The sequence below is a fragment of the Anopheles marshallii genome, chromosome 3 (genome assembly GCF_943734725.1).
Source record: "Anopheles marshallii chromosome 3, idAnoMarsDA_429_01, whole genome shotgun sequence".
NCBI lineage: Eukaryota > Metazoa > Arthropoda > Insecta > Diptera > Culicidae > Anopheles > Anopheles marshallii.
Genome location: NC_071327.1, coordinates 8,847,563 through 8,868,942, shown reverse-complemented (window position 1 = coordinate 8,868,942; position 21,380 = coordinate 8,847,563). Strand labels below are relative to the sequence as shown.

The following is a 21,380-nucleotide window of genomic DNA, read 5'->3' as shown; positions in this document are numbered from 1 at the left end:
CAACGACGGTTTCTGTGTACCAGTGTTTGTTGACTTGCGTTTGGTGTTGTGTGTTTACCGACACAGTGTGGAAAGGTACAAAGAAAAAGGTGCATCAAAGCAATCACACAGTAACCAAGCAAACCGGTTCTGAAAGGGCGGAAGTGCGGCTAAACAGAATCACTTCTTGGCTTCGCTTCGGAAGCGAACGTGTGTCCGTGTGTTAGTGTACGTGTTTGTGATAAAAGTACGGAAGTGGAAAATTGGTCCGGAAGCACCGAAGCCTGTGTGTGATTTGATTTGTGACAACTGTAAGCCGGAACCGAGCGGATTAGCTTCAAAAAGCATGGTGCAAAAGTATGAATCTCCCGTCAGGATCTACAAATATCCTTTCGAGCTGGTTGTGGCGGTAAGCGTAACATGAATTGTTTTAGTGCCTGTACATCATCGTTCCTATATTCTCACTCACGTGCTTTCCATTTGGGCAATGAGAACACGGGTGGTGCTATACCACGCTCAGAGCCACCATCGAATCGTATCGGTGACGGTGGTGATAATTATAACGGCAAATTGACCATCACATGCGATCCGCTCCGTGGCACATGTTTTGCGCTGTGCCGAAGGACGTTTAACGGTGGGAATCGTAAACTCGCTTTTCCGAACGCCCAAAGCAAGCTTCCGCAAGTACCCGCAAGCACTGTGGTGGTCTGTTTATTTTCGTTTTCCGCTGCCACGGGTCTGCCTATTGTCTTCAAAACAATGTCGTAGTATTCGATTTGAAAGTAAAAGCATGATCTGATGGTCTTCACAGTACACGAGCTCTCCATGATTCGTATTTACCTAATTATAATCAGTAGAAATAAGTGATGGTTTCGAAAAAAACAATTCGATATACACCGCAACACTTCGAAGTAGACGAAAGATGAATGAATGCCGGGAAAACTGAAGACCCAGTGCTAGCTCCCGGGCCCAGATAACGTGCCCCGAAAACCTTGGAAAGCATCATTTTATTTCGTTTTATCTTTTCCCACAAATCAGTCCCGCGTAAGACGATACGAGCCATTTGTTTACCTTCTTGCAATTGTGTTTCTTCTTCTCCTGCCTGTTGTCGGTTGTCCGTTGCTCGATGCGAAGGATTTGTTGGAATGTTCGCAATGACCTTCATAGCACGTTGCTGTGAACCTCAACCTCAACCCTGGCATCTGCCGCAATAGGTTGTGCTCTCGATTTCTGGCGAAACCTCGTTGTAACTGTTCTGCTTTTGTTGTAATGTTTTATGCAATCTAAAAATTCCACAGACGCATGACCTACTTGTACAAATTCATTACATGCATTAACATCCACGTGTCGCACAACGGTTTAGACAGCGTTTGACAACTGCGGATAAGAATAGACAAGTAATTTAAACATCTTTTAACAAACTATTTATTTCGAAATTTTTCGTCTGCCCATTGCAATGCAATGCATATAATTAATTCCAATTAGTATACGTTTTAAATGGTTAAGAATATTTTTATTATTAGGATTAATAATTTTATTTCTTCTATTTTTGAAAGATTTATTATAATTATGGTCATTTTATTCTTTTTTAAATATTTAGTAATTTTGTTTGAAACACATTTGATTATTCCGATTATTTACCATCCTTATTAATGATTTTTTACCTTGTTTCATTCCTGCCTCCCTGAATTAGCTTTCGAAAATTCTCCTCATTCTTGGAAGCAATCCGAGAATTAAGCCACTTTTCGATCTTTTCATATTCCATCGTAAGAAGTAGATGATTTCCTGGTAATGTAATGTCTAGAAAATAGAACAGTAACGGCAGAAATAGATTTTTACGACTCAAACCCGGACTTCAGTTAGTTATCAACTTAGTATAATAGTTTAATAATAATAAAATTACATGAACAAAATCATGTGAGAATAACGAAACTTATGTTTAGGGATGACTATAGATTACAAACAAATATTCATTAATTTAATATGAAATTTGAAAAGCGGTTTTTTGAAACAAAGTGTACATTCCGAATTCGAATATTCGTAATTTCGAATATTAAAACTAATAAATTTCACTTTGAAATAATTACTTTAATTTAGATACTTTTCGCAAATGCTTTCCACATTCCAGACATCGTCGAAGAAACGTCTGAAAAGTTCCTCTCGGAAGCACTAAACTGACACCGTTTGATGTAATCCGAACGGTTTTACGAGAGAAAAATAATAAATGTTACCGAAACGCAGGCGAGGCGCCATTGAATATTGATTAAAATTGTTCTGTCGTTAGCTACAGGACCTGGAAGTAACGTGAGCTACTTGCTTTATTTGTTGAAGTTCCCAAGGTCCTGTGGGTTGCTCGCAAAACTGAAAACCATAGGAACGTAATTGGACCCTCGAATAAACGGTCGTTGCTGGAACATTCATCAGATGAAATGAGAAAAATGAAGAAAACTTTATCAAAACTAAGCGATCAGGTAATATTTTTTATATAATTTTCGTATTTCGAAAAAGAATCAAACTATAAAAAATAACATTTTCAAAGAAAAACTCCACCATCAGCCACTGTCCAGGAGTGCACCTTGAGTTATAATGCTAACAGTGACAAAGAATAATGTCTCCTGCTGCTCGCTGTCATTGCACCCTGAATGAAGCTTCGGTGGTCTCGGGTGGGTACTTTATCAATTTGATGCTTTAACTAAACTTCCAATCCAAAAGTGTCGGTCCGGTGCAGCTTCATACCGTGCGATTACAAAAGTTTCCTTCGCAAAGCTTTCCACCAATCTCCTGTGCTTGGTGTTATGCAGTTTACGTGACAAATGTTTTATTTCAATCTGGGCGAAGATATTTCCAGGACGAGTCCCAGGATTTGCTTTCATTGTAACTGTACACCGTTAGGCAAAAGGAGTGGTTCGTGGCTCTGGATCTTTGCAGAAGTTTCCCCTCAATCACAGCTGGATTAGGGAATTAAGGTTTTATTGCAGCAGTGCCGGGGCATCGAGCAACCCACTCTGAGTGCCGAAGGGAAATTGATTTAAATTCAAATTTGTTGTGACATATTTACGTTCGGGTATTTCTGGTTCATAAAACACCGGGACGTCTCCGAAGCGAATCGTTCGTTGAGGAATTCCTTTTTTTTTCAACTATTACTGTGAACCCGAATGATCATCTCCATTATCCAGTGAACCCGAAGCATGAACCCAAAAGGGTGTACATTAAAAATTTCCATCCTTGTTGTGCATGATGTGCACGTTTTTCCTCTCGGATGTTTAGGTGAAAATGCATCAACCAGCGTGGTCGTGGTATGGGACCGGTACGTTCGATTTCAAGGTTGCACCACCGCTCGAAACATGGACTTGGACTACAGATTCGCCACATTGCACACACCACACATTGGTGGATGTGCAATTCACGGTTAGACGGGGCACGACCAGCGAGCGAATGCGTGTGCGCGCGCACAACAAAACACACCTTGTGCACATTTTCCCAACATCGTGGGGTGGGGGGGGGAGGGGTGGTTTTTTTGTGGCTCGTGAGACCAACAGTTAGCCAGGACCGCTAGCAGCGGAGTTGGGTCACTCAAAAATGTCGAACAATACTTTCATGGAATGCTGTACACACGCGGGTTGGCATTATGGCGCGTGGACTTGTGGTGGTCTCAACTACCTCCCTTCTTTCGCACTTTCCCCGCAACAGCGAGGGCAGCAGGGAGGGAAAGTTTTGCAAAAGTAATAAATTTTAGATCCAACATCGCCTCACTGGTTGTGGTCTTGTTTTGATGGTGTTTAAGGGGGTAGTACACTCGACCGGTGTGGAAAGTGTAGATTTAAAATTGTACAGATAACTATAAAAATCGAGTTAAAATACATATGTAAATGATGTCCTTTTCGTGTTAGAACATAATTTTGTTTTGTTAGCCTATATTAGGCAATCCTTTGGACTGCTACACCAAGTGCAATGAGGCACCATTGGCGACAGCATGGTGTGTGTCCGACATCATAGAGACCACAGCTTTGAAGCTTAAAAAACTTAGTTTTCCTTCATTGAATGACGGTGAATTTTTATCCTAAAGATTCATCAATCTCTCAAGAAAGTAGTGCCAACCCAAGCTCAGCTAGCCATTAATTGCTTAGAGAAAATCAGCAGAAATTTATTGTTTACCAATATTTACAGACTGTAAAAAAGAGTAATTTATAAAAAACAAAAATAAGGTAAATTGGTCTTTGTAACATAAACATTTTCTAAAGAATCTATGGTGACTATCTGTGAAGTTTCCTTGAATCGTACTTTATTAAATTTTATTCACTTAATTGGAGGTTTATCTTTGATTGACTCTTCACAGAAGACTTATATGGCTCATAGAATGGTCACAGAAGAAAACTTCAGGTAATGTACCCGATAAAGTAAACGGTCCTGCAAGTTACGATCATAATCATCGTGTTTAAACTTGCCGAGTGTACTACCCCCTTAAGTTGCCTTAATGGCTTAGCGCCACAAGAACCGAAAGGCCTAACCAAAGATGGTACTGGTGGTGCATTGTACGCTGCAGTATGTGTCCACCGTACCGATAGGTCAGCTGTTACATCCCCCTCCCCCCTTTCTCGATCGGGAACGGACCGGTGCCAAGTGGTAATGAAATTGTAAAGGTCGAGAAACGGCGCCGAAATTGTGCCGCAATGTGTCCGACGTAACTCTTCACAGCGTAAACTACCTGGCCGATTGCCAGACAGACGGCCAGTGGGTACTCTATGGGGAAAGCGTAGCTAACCGGTGGAAAATGCGGTAGTAAATGATGTTCGTTAAACTGGAGTGTGTAACTGTTTGGCTAAAAACGTTCTAAGATTACCGCCCTTCCACTGCTTAATATTTTCCATTATTGATTTTCTCTTAAGATTGTCTAACAAGCGCCCAATTGTGTCCCTTTACATTGTGCCCTGAGCAGTCACCCAAAAGAGCGAACCCGTTGGCGAACGGACGGAAGGTATAGTGGCATGCATCGAGTTTGCATGGTATGTAAAAACGGTCATTAAAAAACGGAGATTGCGGCCACCCCTTCGAGCGGTGATGGCCCATCTGCGTTGTGAAACCATTCCTGACGGGGCCGAGCGTAAACGCACCAAACAAAGAAACAACTCACCTGGAAGAGTGGATCGTTTCAGCGACATTAATGGCCCTTATGGTACGCGGTTTTTTTTTTCGCAACAACCGTAGCATCTTTCTGCCGCCTTTGGTCCTGTACGAGCAGTAGTTCGCGTTAGGTATGAGCGTGTATGTGGGCAGACCAGTAGCAGAGCGTAATTTTATTTGCTCCGCAATCTCTGCGTTTATGGCGTGGATTGATTGAGCCAATCACTCGGGGAAAGTGAGGAAAGCTTAAAGGGATTTCAATTTCGCCGTTTATTTGCGAGCCATTTGTGTTTGTTTTGCTCGTGGAAGATTCGCTTGTATGCTTTTTCCTGTGATGTTTAATGTTTCTTGGTACAAGATAGGTGAAATGTTTGATGGTTAGGTCGGTAACAATGATTGAAAGACAGATATTCTCTGGAAAATCACTCTATGGTTTAGATGAAATTAATAAGCTAAAGAAATAAGCGAGGAAAATAGCAATTTAAAGTGCTTTTCAATAGTTGAGCATCATTCAAATTTTTATAAATCATAAATTAATACAATATTTCCTGCGAATACGAACTACGGACCTTGCGACAGTCACCAACAATTTATTTTCCATCGAGCTGTTGATGAATGTTTCGACAAAAGTTGACAAAACACACATTGATACTATTTGGTTATTAAAACTTAAACAATTAGCGCACGCTGTCGCTGATTACTACGGTTTATGGAGAAAGTTTAGAATAAGATCTAGCTCTCGACCGTTTTTTTACGTAAATAAACAAACAGTACGTTTTAATATTATAAATAATAATTTTGGTAAACAAATACTCTAATAGTCTAAATAAACGTAAAAATATCGATTAAAAATATGCTTCGTAACGTGAAAAGAAGTAATCGATTTTCATAAATTTTAAAGTGATGAAATTTTCGATATTTCGAACAAAAAAAAAAGAGGCAGTCGTACAATTTTGGAAAAGACTGTATTTATCCTCTTTTTTTTTGTTAATTTGTTTATTAAATAATTATTCCCGTCCGTCATGCAGGCTTTTTGGCCAATATTTGAAAAAGTTTGCATTGGACACAGAACAAAACATTTAAAAATACCTAACATGCATTAGGATTGTGGAAATAAATTAATTTTTTATAATAATTTATATTTCATTTAATTAAAAATCTTTGGTGGTGGTAATAACTAAGTTAGTGGTAATATCTAAGCAACTATTTTTATTAAACGTAAATTACACAAATTGTCACAAGACATGCGACACAACACTGCCACAGCAGGAAGTCAGTGTTGACCATTACGAAATAATTAGCAAGGAGCTGCTTTACATAACACAACCGACCCGAGTACACGATGGAAGGAAAGGTGTTGGTATCGTTTGTTTTTCCCCTTTTGCCTGTGCACCACGTGTACATGCAACAAAGTGCTTTAACAGGCCAGCATATGCTCGCTCTAACGCATGGAAATTGAAACGTAAACAAATGTCGGGTGGAAAATGCTATAGATAGATTTGTTGTGGCAGGTGCATCGCCCCCCCCCCCCCCCCCCCACGCCCCGTGTATGGTTTCGCTTGCCCGCCAAAATCGATGTCAAGCGGTATAATATATTAATACGATTCGGAAAGGCCTTTGATTTCGTTTTTGAGAGAGAGAGAGAGAGAGAAACACACGATCAAAATATCACCCAAATATGCACACAAAAAAAAACCCCATCGAGTCGGATGCAACAGAAGCGACATTTCGAACATTCGAAAAATGCAAGCTTGCGTCTCAAGGACTAACACACACACACACATAGCTATAAAGTGCTGGCAAAGGTAAACAAAACCGATATGTGGCATAAAACCGTGCCCATATATACCCATTGTTTGGCCCTATTTCCGGCCGGCAACATCCCGAACGATGTTTGTTTAGCAAACTTTTCCTCCCACGAAATGGGTGCTGAAGCCATAGAACGGTTGCCAAATGGGTTGATCCTCCGTCCGTACGGTCACAGTATTTGCCCAAAAGGGCAAGAATTGAATTTGTCGTGGCGATTTGGCCGAAATGCTACGGTGGGCTAACAATTGAAGGCATCCCCCACGGTCCCAACCGTATGGAAATTGTAGTTCTGCCCAGGCCCTGACTTGCGATCTTGACAAATAATGATAGATCATTCAGAATATTTGCACAAAACACACACACACACACAGCGCATGGTTGAAGGGATTGGTCGTTGGGCTAAGGTCAGATTGGCGAACCCCGACACGCACGCGGTGGAACGGATTGAAAAAAACAGACGACGTCATTCGCTTAATCTATTCGTCCTTGTAACCGCCTCATTTGCCTGTCGATAGCCTGGGTTTATTAACGGCGAACGTTGAATAATGGAAAGCCGTTAAACACGGTGGAGAACTAGTGCAGATGCTTTGGTGGTGAACGTGCTGTTCAATTGCTGTTTAGTTGCAACATTTTACATCCGGTCCCTAAGATGTGGCTTTGGCACCGTCCGTCGAACAGGAGTTGCAGATTACAACAGGTGTTGCGTTTTTGTCCCCCCCCCCCCCCCCCATACTGAATGATTTATGGTTTTTGGGGGGGGAGTGAAGGAAATCGATGCCTTTGGCGCGGTCCCCATGATTCGGGTTCGGTTAAGTGGCGTTGTGGGGGCATCCGTTCGATTGAATTCCAAACAAAACCCCCCCGCGGTGCCGATCGATACCCAGGCTTCCTGGTGTGAGACCACAAAGTCCACAATCCATTAGTGGCCATCCGTGTATCCGGTGTTCGTAAAAAATAGTACATATAACTCCAAGGAGCGATGCCAGGTGGTCTCGGCCGGTGCAACATGGTGGAAGAAATTTCTTCTGCCCGCGGAAGGTGGCGTCTCGGTCAATTCTGCTGATTGGATAATCAACGTTCAACGCCAATGATTAGCGGTGGAACTCCGCTGTATCGATTGTGCACGGTATGGGACCACGGGGCAGGATGTGCCTCCAGGTACGCGTACTCAATTAGGCGTTATGGAACGACCAACCAGCATGATGGGTCTGTTTGTTTGCTTTTTTTGAAACAGCACGCAACAGCCGGCCCAGTTTCTTCTCGGTGACACCACGCACACGCACCCGTAAGCGAATTGCTTAGCAGAGCACCGTCCAGCGAGCCCCAGGATTCGGATGTTCGGACACTTGATGGTGGTTTTAGCTGACTTAAAGGTTACAAGTCCTTCGGGAATTTGCATTCCGGCTCACGGATCGATTTTCTTTCCACACCATCCAGCATAGCAACACGTTCCCGCTTTGTGCCCAAAGGGCCATTGATACGGCGCGTCACGCACCAACTTGCCAATCTTTGAAAATGGAAAGGAAAAGTCAAAGTTTACCGTGCCGTCCACGCTCAATCCCTTCCAAATGCGACCTCCCGTCAGCTTGAAGGTTTAAGGTTCGGTCAATGGTTCACGGTGGACGGAGTTACTGAGAAGATACAGTCAAATGACACCTGTGCCGATGAGATCGACATGCTCTGTACTGCGTGCAGTCCACACGGTTGTCTGTGATTATGTGTGGGGTAAAATTATACACCGCACATCGAGCTTAGAAGCTATGTAAATGATAGATTTGTGGACACGATAGATAAAGCTTTGTATTTGCGGTGATGTTAAGACAAGTACGACTACAGTATATCATTACGGAGTGGCTATCCGAGATTCGAAAGCATTGCACAAAGCGCAGTTCGCAGCGGTTAGCATCGAACTAAGTTAACCTTATCGGGTTCTAATTTTGCGATAGTTTGCTACAATAACCAGTCTGAATACACCCGATTCGGAGAAGGAAACGTCTCCCAACCAAAGGCCCACGATTTAGTGATCGAGTAAAAGTCAACGTGGAATTTGGTGTTTTTTGAGGATATCTCACGAATGTCTTGCCAAAAAAGTGGGAAATTTAATTCCCCAACGATTAGCACTATTATAGACTTACGAATATTCCATTTAATATTATACATTTCCTCATCATTTCCCTCTGACCATTAAATTTCACCGTAAACTCATCGTGAAATTCTCCGTGGAGCGAAAAACCTGTCAAATTGGCGAAGCGGTTCTAAATTACTGGTTCACTTGGGCGGAAAATTTGAATTGGACCGTTGGCCTTGGACCTTAATGGGCGTTAATGAGAATTGTAATATAGGTTAAGTTATCAGAATAAGCAATACCGTCTGGGTATTCTGAGTGAATAAAAACAATGGATGGTCTTCTATCCTTTTGCAACTATCTGGCAGTACTCCCCATTTCTGCTGATCCCATCAAGTATATACTTCTTCTTCTTGTTCTTTTTCTTATTCTTCTTTTTATCGGGCACACAGCCTCAAGAGGTCTAGTAGACAATATTTCGTAACAAAATCGTAACTAGAAGGATTTAAAGATTTTTTGTTCGGTTTGTTGTTGCAATATATACGAACTCATCAAAACTACATGTTAAATAGAGAGTTTGATTCGTGCTTGGCACCTTGTTGAGAAGGAATGGAAGTTCTTCTGCGCCTAAATCTAATGCTCCATTACTTTAGACTTGATTTCCTCCATATGGGCTGGCATATTATGGATATCCTTGTGGTAGAATTCTGTGCTCAGTGTTCTAAATCAGTTTCTGTTTGTTGCTGAATTTATAATACCCCATTGTGCTAGACATCGATCCAAGCAGATAAAAAATGTGATGATTCCAGCTCTGAAGGGTAGAAGGTGTAAGGAAGAATTCACCTTTTCTGTATCGATAAATTTACTGATATTGACAAGATAGACCAATGAACTTGTACACTTGGACTTCAACATAAAAAGGACTTAACCTACAATTTCTGACGTCACTTGATATTATTTGAGCCTGAGCTGAATAGTTACTGATTGTTTGTGAACTTGTTAATTCTTAGTTGTTTTTTTAAGTACAATTTGAAAAGAGCACCATTTTTTTACGAATTCTAGTCTAAAATAGCTTAATTATCTTTTTTTTAGTTATTCCGATCATAAAATAAAAGTCCAAAACTTATTGCCTTAGAATGCCACTTATTGCCGTTAACAAAGTTTGATCGCATTAAACGCGAGTTCACCTCAATTAAGCTTTATACAAAGTGGAACAATTTTTGCAACATGTTAATTTTTTGATATTTGCAACATTATTTCCAATTTATGCAATCGACCCATTCACGTTACACCGTGTACACCAACCATTCAAGCGCACCATTTAAATTTACATGATTAGCGGCGTCACTGCGATTGCAGCCTGGGAGAGGGGGGGGACCGTACACGCTCAACAAGTGAACAAAGTGTCCATCAACCCAAAAATGACACAACGGCCACACGCTCCATTCAATCGGCTAATGCAACGTATTGATCAAACCAGCTAAAAAGCGGGCCAGGCAGGCAGCAAAACTTGCAAAACCGTCACGGACGCGAACAAACGACCCAAGCGATCGTGAAAGGCACGTGGTGACATGTGTGTGTGTGTGTGTGTGTGTGTGTTTGATTGCACTCAAGACTCACCCATGAAAGTGGACCATTTATCAGCGACACCACGGTTCTACGGTTTCGTTCCGTTGAGCATCGCCAGCCGGAAGATAATGTTGCGGGCGCGAATGGCGCATGATTCCACCACGTGCTTGCCTATCGCCTTTCTGTCCTGTCCTGTCCTTCTACAGCTCTCCGGTCGGTCGGTGACAGTGAAAAGTATCATTTTTCCACACCCGCACCCTACACCATCCCGGGGCAGGATGGTGCGGCCGGAATCTTCCCGGAATCGCGGCGCGAAACTGATTCCGTGTCCGGGGTGTGCTGTTGGGTCGGGTTGTGGTTTCCGTGCCACCTTTACGCCACTTGACGATAAAGCATGGTTGTTACGCCCTGCCGGGCATCGCACGGAGGCAAACGAACGTTATTTATAAATTGATGATCGGTGTGGGCGGTTTTGCTGCCCGTCCAATCCTTGACATGGGCGGAAACGGAGGTACGCCATTCCTGGACTGGATGGCATTGGCCATTGGCACTCCATTGTTGCTATCGCTGATTGGGGGAGGGGGGCCGCTTGCATGCGATGCGTGTTTTATGTGCTTTAAGCTGTACCAATTTATCACCGATCGAAATACTTTCACCGATTAATTGTCGCTTCATTGATGGGTCATTTAACGAAACCATGCCGGGAACGATGAAAACCGATTGGAAAACCTGCCAGAAAGGTCAATAGTTCAGTTCAGTTCTGTAATCGACTTCCATTAGTGTGTGTTTTTTTTCCTGATTCGATATAAATTTTTCTCTTATCATGTTACCCCCGGGGTGAAGGTCACCATGGACTTGGCTCTTTCACTGCAATGCCCCTTTTGAGACGGATTGAAGCCAACCGAACTCGTTCACTCGTCCGTTGCATGCTAAATCCCTCTAGAGTGCTCTCGGGGAATGTGGATCCTGGAACGAGCTCCCTTCAGGGGACATCAACCGACAGTTTTGATTGACATAGTCCGAACAATGACGACGGTTATTGACAAAACTTCTGGCATAACCGGCCTGCCGCCTTCACTCTCGGCCCTATTCCGATGGTGGGTGAGCGTGATGACACAAGGTTAAGGCTGCGGCAGTGAACGAAACAATGGCAAACCATCATCCCTTACTTCGGTGGAACTCGAGTCCTGTTTTTGCGGGCCCGAAAGGCCTGTTTTTGCCCTTCAGTTTGGCACACCGTGCCACGCTCTCCCGGGTGGGATTATGTCAACTGTAATCAACGTGGGTGGGGATGGGTGTAGATGGCGGTTCGGCAATGGCGACATTTTCCTGATCGTACGTTATTGTGCCACGTCGAAGCAGCTACCCGGCACACTTGAGCGACCACCCTTATGTCCCACTAACGAGTTGTGTACGGGGTTAAACTTTTCCCATTGTCATGTACCAAACAGTTCAATTTTACCGATGTGTGCCTAGTCTGTAAGCGACTATTTTTTGCCATCTGCTTGGTAGCAAATTTATCGTATTTATATTTAATTGGCTTAATATTGGCATTGGCTTGCTGCAGGGTACGCCATTCGCTACGCAAACATCAACTGATTCGCTGCAATTTAGTTTAAAAATATCCTTTTGTTCGATAACAGCGAGAATAAACAACTTCAACAACTTGCCTTTATCGATCGTTAAACAAACTAACGAGTTGGGGGGAAGGGGGGGTGACACCTCAACACGAAAGATAACGTTGCTAGTGCCTTGGGCCCACGCAGCAACTCAATCACTTGCGGGCTATTTACGTGACATTAGTTAAGTATTGCAAATAAATCAACATCTTCGATAGCTCACAGCTAGCTTTCGTGGGAACTGATACTATAAATGTAGCACTTATTTAGTACATGTTAGTATTGTTTACTTTTATAATTGCTCATTTACAGTTCAATTTTTTTTATTTATTTATGTTGTTCGTTTTATGGATTTCTAAGATCCTAAAAATGGCCTTATATATTGTCTTAATATTGGGCCGTTTTCGTTGGGCTTTGAGGCAGTTTTTAAGTGATTGTAATGGAAAATGCAAGTCCAATATTATGAAACGTCCATTGATGTTCAAGATTCTCTAGACGCATAGCTCCCCAGGACAGTGGACACGATCGCAGGGGAACTGTTTGAATGTAGGTATAAAGCCGTTTGTTAATACTTTTGATCAGCCTATACTCACATGAGGTAGACCAGCCACAAACATTTATTGGCCTAAACCAAACATTTTTCAATCAATCAAGATCACTGTAAAATCTCAACTTTGATGACTCAACTTTGAACTTTGATGAACTACAGAGGTGATGCACAGATTTGTACATCGCTCTTAAGAAGTCTTCCAAAATTGCACCTATCTTGGATCAAAGCCTCGAGAGATCTAGGCCTGCCATTTGTGACTCTCTTTGACATTATTTACCCGCCGACTGGATAATCTGTCATGTGTACGGAGGCCAGTACCAACTGCCATATTGATGTTGAATACGCGATCGAGAGCTGAAACATTGTAGAACCTTTGTAGTTCCAGTACTTACAGACGCCTCTGAAATTTACTTTGTCCAAAACTGTCAAAACCTTCATGACCGTGTGCGATAGGAAGATGCTCAGAAGGATTTTTGACCAATTATGTATAAGAAGGACAATGGAGGAGTCGCTACAATGACGAGCTCTAGGAGTCAGCTAGGATAGGCTCTAGGAGCTAGGACGAACTCTTCAGCGAATTAGGCTCTTCAGGCTGCGGTAATTCATCACTTCATCTATCCGAAACAATTTTGTTTCAACCTCCCACACGGATAGAGAAGGTCCGGTAGGTCCAAACTGAGATGAAGTTGATCCGACAGAATCCGTCAGTCAGAAGGACCGGGATAACCGCTTTGCACAGTTGCACAATCGCTCTGTGGTTTGTGTTTTTTGGGAAACATTCAGTTCAGAATTTATATTGGTTTGATGGGTTGACTTTATAAAATAAATGTCCACAATACATCTGGCTTCTATGTAGCTTACTGATCGTTTGTTTTTACTTATTATATTATTACTTATTCGTTTATTATATCTCTCCAGGCCTATGAACGTCGCTTCCCTACCTGCCCGCAGATGCCGATCGTGCTGGACTGCGAGATTGTCGAGGACAACCTGTACGACAATGGTGCGCGCCGGGATACGAAGCGCCGGTGCAAGATCGCGGTCGAGGCGCCCTATCTCATCAAAAAGATCATCGGCGTCGATGTGGTGTTCTTCATCCAGAAGAATTTCCTCGACATGAAGACGCGCACGCTAAACATTGAGGCAACGAACGAATCGTTCGCCACGCGGGTGGAAATCTTCGAAAAGTGCCGCTACTATGCGCACCCGGAAAATCCCGACTGGACGTGCTTCGATCAGACGGCCACGCTGGACATAAAGAACTTTTTCGGCATCGAACATTCGATGGAAAAAATGGGCATGAAGCAGTACACCCAGACAACGCTGAAGGGCAAAGAAATCATTGAGTTTTTCGTCAACGAGCTCAAGCAGGAGGGCATCACGCACGTGGAAAGGCAAGTAGATGTGCAGCTAAAGGCGGTGAGGAAGAGGGGAATTAAATTTGATTTCTTTGTGCGCTATTTCCACAAACCAGATGGGCCGATGAGGAGATGGAAAATTCTACAACCCCCGTCACCAATGCGACACCACCGGAAAAGCCACCGCTGTGTCGCGATAATTCCATCCTGGACGCGGACTACATCGCGAAATATCTTGGCCAGCTGACACCGCTGCAGGAATCGAAGCTGGTACAGTTGCGCAAACGCTTCGAGCACGGGACGTCCGAACATCCGGAACCGGACTATCAGACGCTGTTACGGTTTTTGCGTGCGCGAGACTTCAGCATCGATAAGGCCACCGCCATGCTGCAGGAATCGCTGCAGTGGCGCAAGGAGCACCGCATTGACGACATTCTTGGCGAGTACAAAACGCCGGCCGTGGTGGAAAAGTACTTCCCGGGCGGTTGGCACCACCACGATAAGGATGGGCGACCTTTGTACATACTCCGGCTCGGAACGATGGACGTCAAAGGATTGCTAAAGTCGGTCGGTGAAGATGAGCTGCTGAAATTGGTACGTTTCTGCCGGGCAATGGCATTGTTTTCGATCTTTTCGCACTATCTGCGTACCGCGCAAAGAGCAACGACACCGCCGGCATTGGCAAAAGTGCTCAGCATTAAGAAGAGCCTTTTTGACCCCCGCCGGTCCGTGGTGGCCGCTTATCGTGTTTTTTTTTTGGTGCATAAACCTCCTATTGGGGTTATAGTGTCGACCCTTTGGGAACAGGGTCAACGAGGGGAGCCCTTGAATCCGGTTGTTATCAGTTGAATTTGCCACTTGCGAAGAAGTAAACAATGTTTCTGTTTTTGTGCCACTCCACCCTTGTGCAGACGCTGCATATTTGCGAGGAAGGCTTGAAGTTGATGAAGGAAGCGACCAAGCTGTACGGCAAGCCGATCTGGAACTGGTGCCTGCTGGTCGATCTGGACGGGCTGTCGATGCGCCACTTGTGGCGTCCGGGTGTGAAGGCCCTGCTACGCATCATCGAAACAGTCGAGAAAAACTACCCGGAAACAATGGGCCGTGTGTTGATCGTGCGGGCACCGCGAGTTTTTCCCGTCCTGTGGACCATCGTCAGTACCTTCATCGGTAAGTGGGAAATGCAGCATTGCCCTCCGATATCCGGCTAAAAACTTCTCACTTCTTTTGCAGATGAAAACACACGCTCGAAGTTTCTGTTCTTCGGTGGACCCGATTGTATGCACGCGGAAGATGGTATTGAGCAGTACATCGATACGGACAAGATTCCCAGCTTTTTAGGCGGATCGTGCAGTGTAAGTGTTCCACCACACTACCAACAGTTCCAGCAAAGTCCGCTGTGTATGGTTCAGTTCAGTACGAATACACACTTAGAGTGCGCCGTCTTACGCGCTTCAATCCTCTAACCCTTCAGGCCAAAAACAATGCCAACAGTTTTCCCATTAATCCTTTTTCCCCATTCTCTCCGCACGACCGCGGTGGCGGTAGCGAACCGAGCGAAAATGTATGAAATCTTACTAACCGCAACCATACCGTCGTTTGCCATTCTGTGCAGCCCAGCATACTGACGGTGGTGGAACCGGTACCGGCTAAACTGTACACCCGCTGCTTTCTGAGCGCGTGTCATTGTGTAAGCTAATTGTGTAACTTCATATACTTCCCTTTTTTTGCAAAACAAAACCAACCAAACACACCTCCGCTAGCGCGCGTTAGGCCTCAACAAACCAGAACATTTACCATCGTCAGATCAGTTCAATCGCCCAGCGCCCACCCAAAATTCGTGTGCATTGTCGTGTGTGTGTGTGTGTGTGTTTCGTATTTATTTTGTTTTTCATACTGCGTCAATCGTCATGTGCGTTGTGTGCGATTGTGAATGGTCTGTTGCATTGCCAAGCGTATCTCGTCCTTTAAGCTCGTTTCTGTTTATGTTAATGCTACCCATGTTGCGCATCTCCCGAACGATGAACACTCGCTTTTATAGCTGCTCATGCCAAAACGTGATATAATTCCATAGTATCAATCATAATGAGCTCGTCCATGACCCATGGTAAATTCATGTTGCTACCTTAACAAACATACATTTGTCCACTTTCTTGACTGGTACAAGTATTAGCATCAAACGCAAGCTTTTGGTCCCTCCACATAGCTCTACGATTCGAACAAAACTTCATTCAACCATTCGATTATTTCGCTTGTGCCCGATTCGTCCATTTTGTTTTTTCGGATTCTTCATGTACTTCATGTTCATTTGTTTTAATAAATCATTGCTATTTTGTACAATATCTCCCTACCACATACACAGACATTGATCCACGAAGGAGGTTTGGTGCCGAAGCATCTCTACAAGTCGGAATCGATCGAGGAAAACAACGGCGCAATCCATGCGCACGATCATCACGGCCTTTACAAAGCGGTAGATCTAAAGCCGGGCCAACTGTTCGAGCTCCTCATTCGCAACGCGGACCCCAAAAGTGTTCTCACCTGGGATTTTGAGGTGCTGAAAAATGATACCCTGTTTGCCGTTTATCACACCGAAAAGGAACTGGAGCAAAGTGGAAATGGTACGATCGGTAACATAACGTAAACGAAAACGTAAACATTAGCTGTAATTTTGGTGTTTTTTTTTGTTTTTCAGATGACTTTTCCTCCGTGTTTGATATGCCTGACTTTAAGGAAGGAGCTAATTATAAGAAAATTGAGCAAAGCGTTAAGTGTCGGCCAAAAGAAGGCGTTCAGGTAATTTCATTACATTTCCTTTTTGTTTTTTTTGCTAAGGTCCACCACGTTCATTGATGACCCTACTGTGACAGACGAGTTGGTAGGAACAGAGAGTCATGGGGACTGCTGGAACGGGGAGTGGCATTATAAGATGTATTAGGCATCCCCCAGGAATCTGTATCCCATAGCAAGGGTCTTAGCACGTCGACAGTCCAAGATAATTCAAGTCAAATCGGATAGCGTATAAAGGGAACTCAGAGGATCACTCGACCCATGAGTCGTCTAAATACATTTTTAATGAAACACTTTTGTGTCTTCTCACACATACTATCCACACAAATTGAGCATCTCAGGTTTCAAGAGACACAGGATTATGTTTCAAGGAATTTTAGACACTTACGCGAGACATAACCGTAGTCTTGAAAACTAGACCCAAAGTCACTCATCATTCAACTCGAAATTCTCATCGCAGCGATTCAAAAGGTCTTCAAAAGGTAGCAGTAATACAGCATCAAGAAGTCTAGTTCTGTCATTTTTAATTTTATTTATTTAGTAAACGAATGTTTTGTATCAACATCACATAGACTTTTGTATCAACATCACATAGACATAACAGAGCACTCTTCCGGACAATGTGAGAAAAAAACATCAGTTGGAAAACATATTAAGGAGGTTTAGAATAATTTAAAAATAAGATTGAGAGAAAAAGATAACATTAACAACTTGGAACTTAATGCACTACCTAACTAACTACCTAGATAAATGAGGAGTCATACTTACTGTTTCTCTTACTGTTTTTTTACTCCAGGGATCGCACGAAATGGTATCCACCGGCACATACGTCCTGCAATGGATGTGTCCACCGTCCTGTGACGGACCTGCTCAACTGATGTATTTCCACGAAATTCTCAGCTCGGCGAACTACAAAGGTTCGATGACTAGTCTACAGTCGGGATTCTCCTCAAACAGCTTGCAATCTCGATGATGAACGTATGAGACTGAACGAGGGCTGAATATGACCTCGACGAACGCTGCCACAGTTGCCCAATCACTGGCGGGAGAGTGTTCCCACACCGCTAGCGATGCGTGGACATCGCATCCGCCTGCCGATGCACCGTAGCACACTCGAATCAATTGCAATTCCACCACGAATCTCCACGTACAACTTCTCACCAACCGCCATGTAATCTCTTTTTCAACAAATCAAAGCTACCCGTGCAAAAGCAATCACAACTGTTAGTTGCCACTGCTAACGTTTCGGAAGGTTGTATACATTGGAAACTGAAAAGCAACATTACTACGAATCGAATATTAAGTACGAAAACATACAAAAGTTGTGCGCGTGTACACTGAAAAAGCTTAGAAAGTTCGAAGAATCTGGAAATTAGAATCATTCATACACCGCTTACCGCAGCGGCACCATTACACTGCAGCATATTCAATGCAAACGAGTGAAGCATAATCAATTAATTAGGATAATAGGAAATCACACAATCACTCAACCGGTGGCAAAGAAAGTAGAAAAGGAAACGGATCTCGGAGTATTGTATGTAAGTTTGTGTAAAGATATGTATTGGGCGCAAGAACCACAACAACAAAAGAAGAAATACTAAACCAACCATTATGTACTAAATTAATCTTAAAGATGCTACTTCCCTGCCGTCCTTTCTCAAGTAGGCTGAGCGTGTGCGTGTGTGTGTCCCTATGTGAAGAGGACAATAAATAGTAGGAATTTTACTGAACAAAACGGTACGGTGGCGGTGACGTCGCAGTAATGCTTGGGTGGAGTCGGACACGGGCACGAATTGGTCGAATACAGTACGTACTAAAAGTAAGGAAAAAAAACACACACACACCATTTACATGCAGGTATTTAGTGCAGAAGCAGACGAGGGAAAAAAGGTAGGTGAGATTGGGCAAATTGAATTTTTAAAATCGAAACATTGCACCCGGCAGTAAGATATACCTGTATTGATATAAGGCTTAAACGAATGCAGCTTCAATGTGTAGTGAGAACAAAGCTTTCATATATACATACAGACGTACAGTCAAACAGTTTATGTGGACGGCTCACCGTACCCTAAAGCAGCCCTATCAATGTGGTTTTGGTTGAGGAAAAAGTGGTGAAAGAAGCAAAACAAAATTGGACCTTTCTGTAAGGACTCGTGTCACGCAACGTATTCTCGAGCGAAGGATGGAAGGAAGCGGTTAGGTAGAATGGATTTTATTTGAAAACAACAAATATACTAATCACACCGCTCACACACCATCATCAGGTACAGCACACGCACCGTGTGTGTGCACCATCCCCTTTTTGAAGTGGTATTCGTAGTACATTCGTATCATTGCTGGTTAATGACGAAGTGGTAGGATAAGCAAATGGTGATATAACATACGGGCGTACGTGTTGGTATATATCGTAGTAAGGGCAAACAAACTCACGTTGGTTCAGCGAAAAAATTGGTTTTCATTTCAGCTCGCGCTAGCGGATAGCATGATCATTTTAATGTGTGTACAATGTAACGGTTGCGTTCGAGGTAATTTTTGACTATTTTTAGCTCCACACATATTCCACACGTCAAATCGTAGTGTAAAACTAGTTTCACCATCCGTACGGTACCGGCAAATGTGTGCTGCTCGATGTGTGTAACAAAGTAGAAGTGTTATGAAGATGCAAACCAGTAATACTGTTCATGGTAACAAATTAGTATAACCTGTAAAACACAATTATGCAATCCGTGCACCTATACACTCCTAGGTGTGGATGCTGTTTGTTAGTAGGGCGGGTAGAGTGAAATTCAATTTTGCCACAATTACGTTAACAAGGGGCAGTTGGAAGACAAATGTTTCCCGTACCTAGTTTGTTAATATGTAGCGATTTTTTTAACACAACAATGGAAGAGCTAGAATTTCAACAATTTCATACGATTTGCAAGCGGTGTGACCTGATATGCGACAAACGAGCCATTTAGAGAGCTTTCTTTCCTTGCAACAACCAAGATTTGCAGTGCTCTGTTTGTTATGTAGCGGGTTTTTTTTAAAGGAATTATAAAAATCTCACAGCCACCTCACGGCTTCTTTTCGCAAACGGTAAACAAAGTGATAGGAAATTGTCATCCAGCAGCAGAAGCAAGCAGTGGGAACAGGTGAAGGTAAACGATGGTACACAAAATCATACATATTGACCCCCAAACTCCTCCCCTTCCCCCGCCCCCCATTGGTGGTGGCAAATCAATTTATAGCTCAGTGCGAAGTAGCGTTAATTTGAACGGACACACGGTTAGTGCCACACCGTGTCCCGTCGTGTGTGCGTGTTGTGTGGTCGTGTCTACGGGCACACGAAGGATACGCAAAAAAAGGCACACACAAATACACAACTTATGGGAAGTATTTGCATTGTCGACACGCGTTGCATAAGTACGGCAGTAAATAAAGGTATATCGTGTGTATTGTTTTGGTTGCAAGTTTGCACTCGGTTGAAACGCATCGAAAAAATAAACCCCGCGGGATAATAATCATATATGCCTGATGATTTAAAACAATAGATGATTTTTCTTTTTAAGGAAAGAAAGAATAAATGTACACCAATTGTTGTAAGCATAATTTACACAAAAGTTTATTTGTGCATTAGCGCTTGTTTGGAAGCGTTGAAGATCGCGTGCTAAAGGTTATCTTTTGTTAAAAGCTCTGCCATGCTCTGTGTACTACAGTGAGTACAAAATATATTCGTCTATTACCATCACAATTAACGATCAGAATTATGAATAAGAATTCCAATAATAACAAATCTTACAATTTCCTTTCTTATTGATTCACATAATTCATCCAAAGTCGCGAGCAAAAATATGAGTTTATGTAACGTATTGATTTAAAACTGGACGATGACAAAAAAAAACTATTAATGACAATTGAATATATTAATTATACTTTGAATTTTATGTTTTCATTATTCCTTCCGGTTGCATTGATGATCAACTGGCTCTCAGCGTTGATCTCGACACTATTGCAATAGATCCTTCATTCATGCTCCAAATAGTTATGTCCTTCGGACTTGAGCGCCAGTTTTGACGATGCCGATTTTTGGTAAAACGTCCTTAAAATTCCTTAACCATAAGAAAAAAAAAATCACCACAAACTTCTGTCACTCCTTCTGTTTCCTGCTGCTCAAATGAGACCTGTGTTTACAGACACTTTCACATATCAAAATCTATCTTGTCCAAGTACTTCTCATAACCAATCGCTTTAACCTCCAGGACAGAACGAAAAGATAATTTCGCCCTCGATTTTCATCTTCAGATTCTGCTGCAATTTACGACAAACGAATGTTGTTGGGTCGAGTCGAATGCATACTATATTCGCTATCATCATCTATCACTATGCTTCTATTGTCAGCTGTTCTTGAAACTGATCCTCTCCTTATCACGTGTATTATTAAACTGCTTGTATAAATTATCCACCTGGACGAATACTTTTTGAGCGCACTGTATAACTTTTATATGGTAGGTAATGGTACTTTCGAGGACGTAACGTAC

At 42.9% G+C, this 21,380-nt stretch overlaps 1 protein-coding gene across 1 annotated transcript; it reads left to right on the top strand.

The window, feature by feature from the left end:
• The first annotated feature begins 325 nt into the window (after nucleotides 1-325).
• LOC128713392 (protein real-time) lies at nucleotides 326-17,833 on the top strand. The gene is made up of 8 exons (XM_053808250.1): nucleotides 326-388; nucleotides 13,631-14,116; nucleotides 14,200-14,664; nucleotides 14,982-15,240; nucleotides 15,304-15,425; nucleotides 16,433-16,691; nucleotides 16,766-16,866; nucleotides 17,657-17,833. The coding sequence occupies exons 1-8, from the start codon at nucleotides 326-328 to the stop codon at nucleotides 17,831-17,833; spliced, it is 1,932 nt and encodes a 643-aa protein (XP_053664225.1).
• The last annotated feature ends 3,547 nt before the right edge of the window (nucleotides 17,834-21,380 follow it).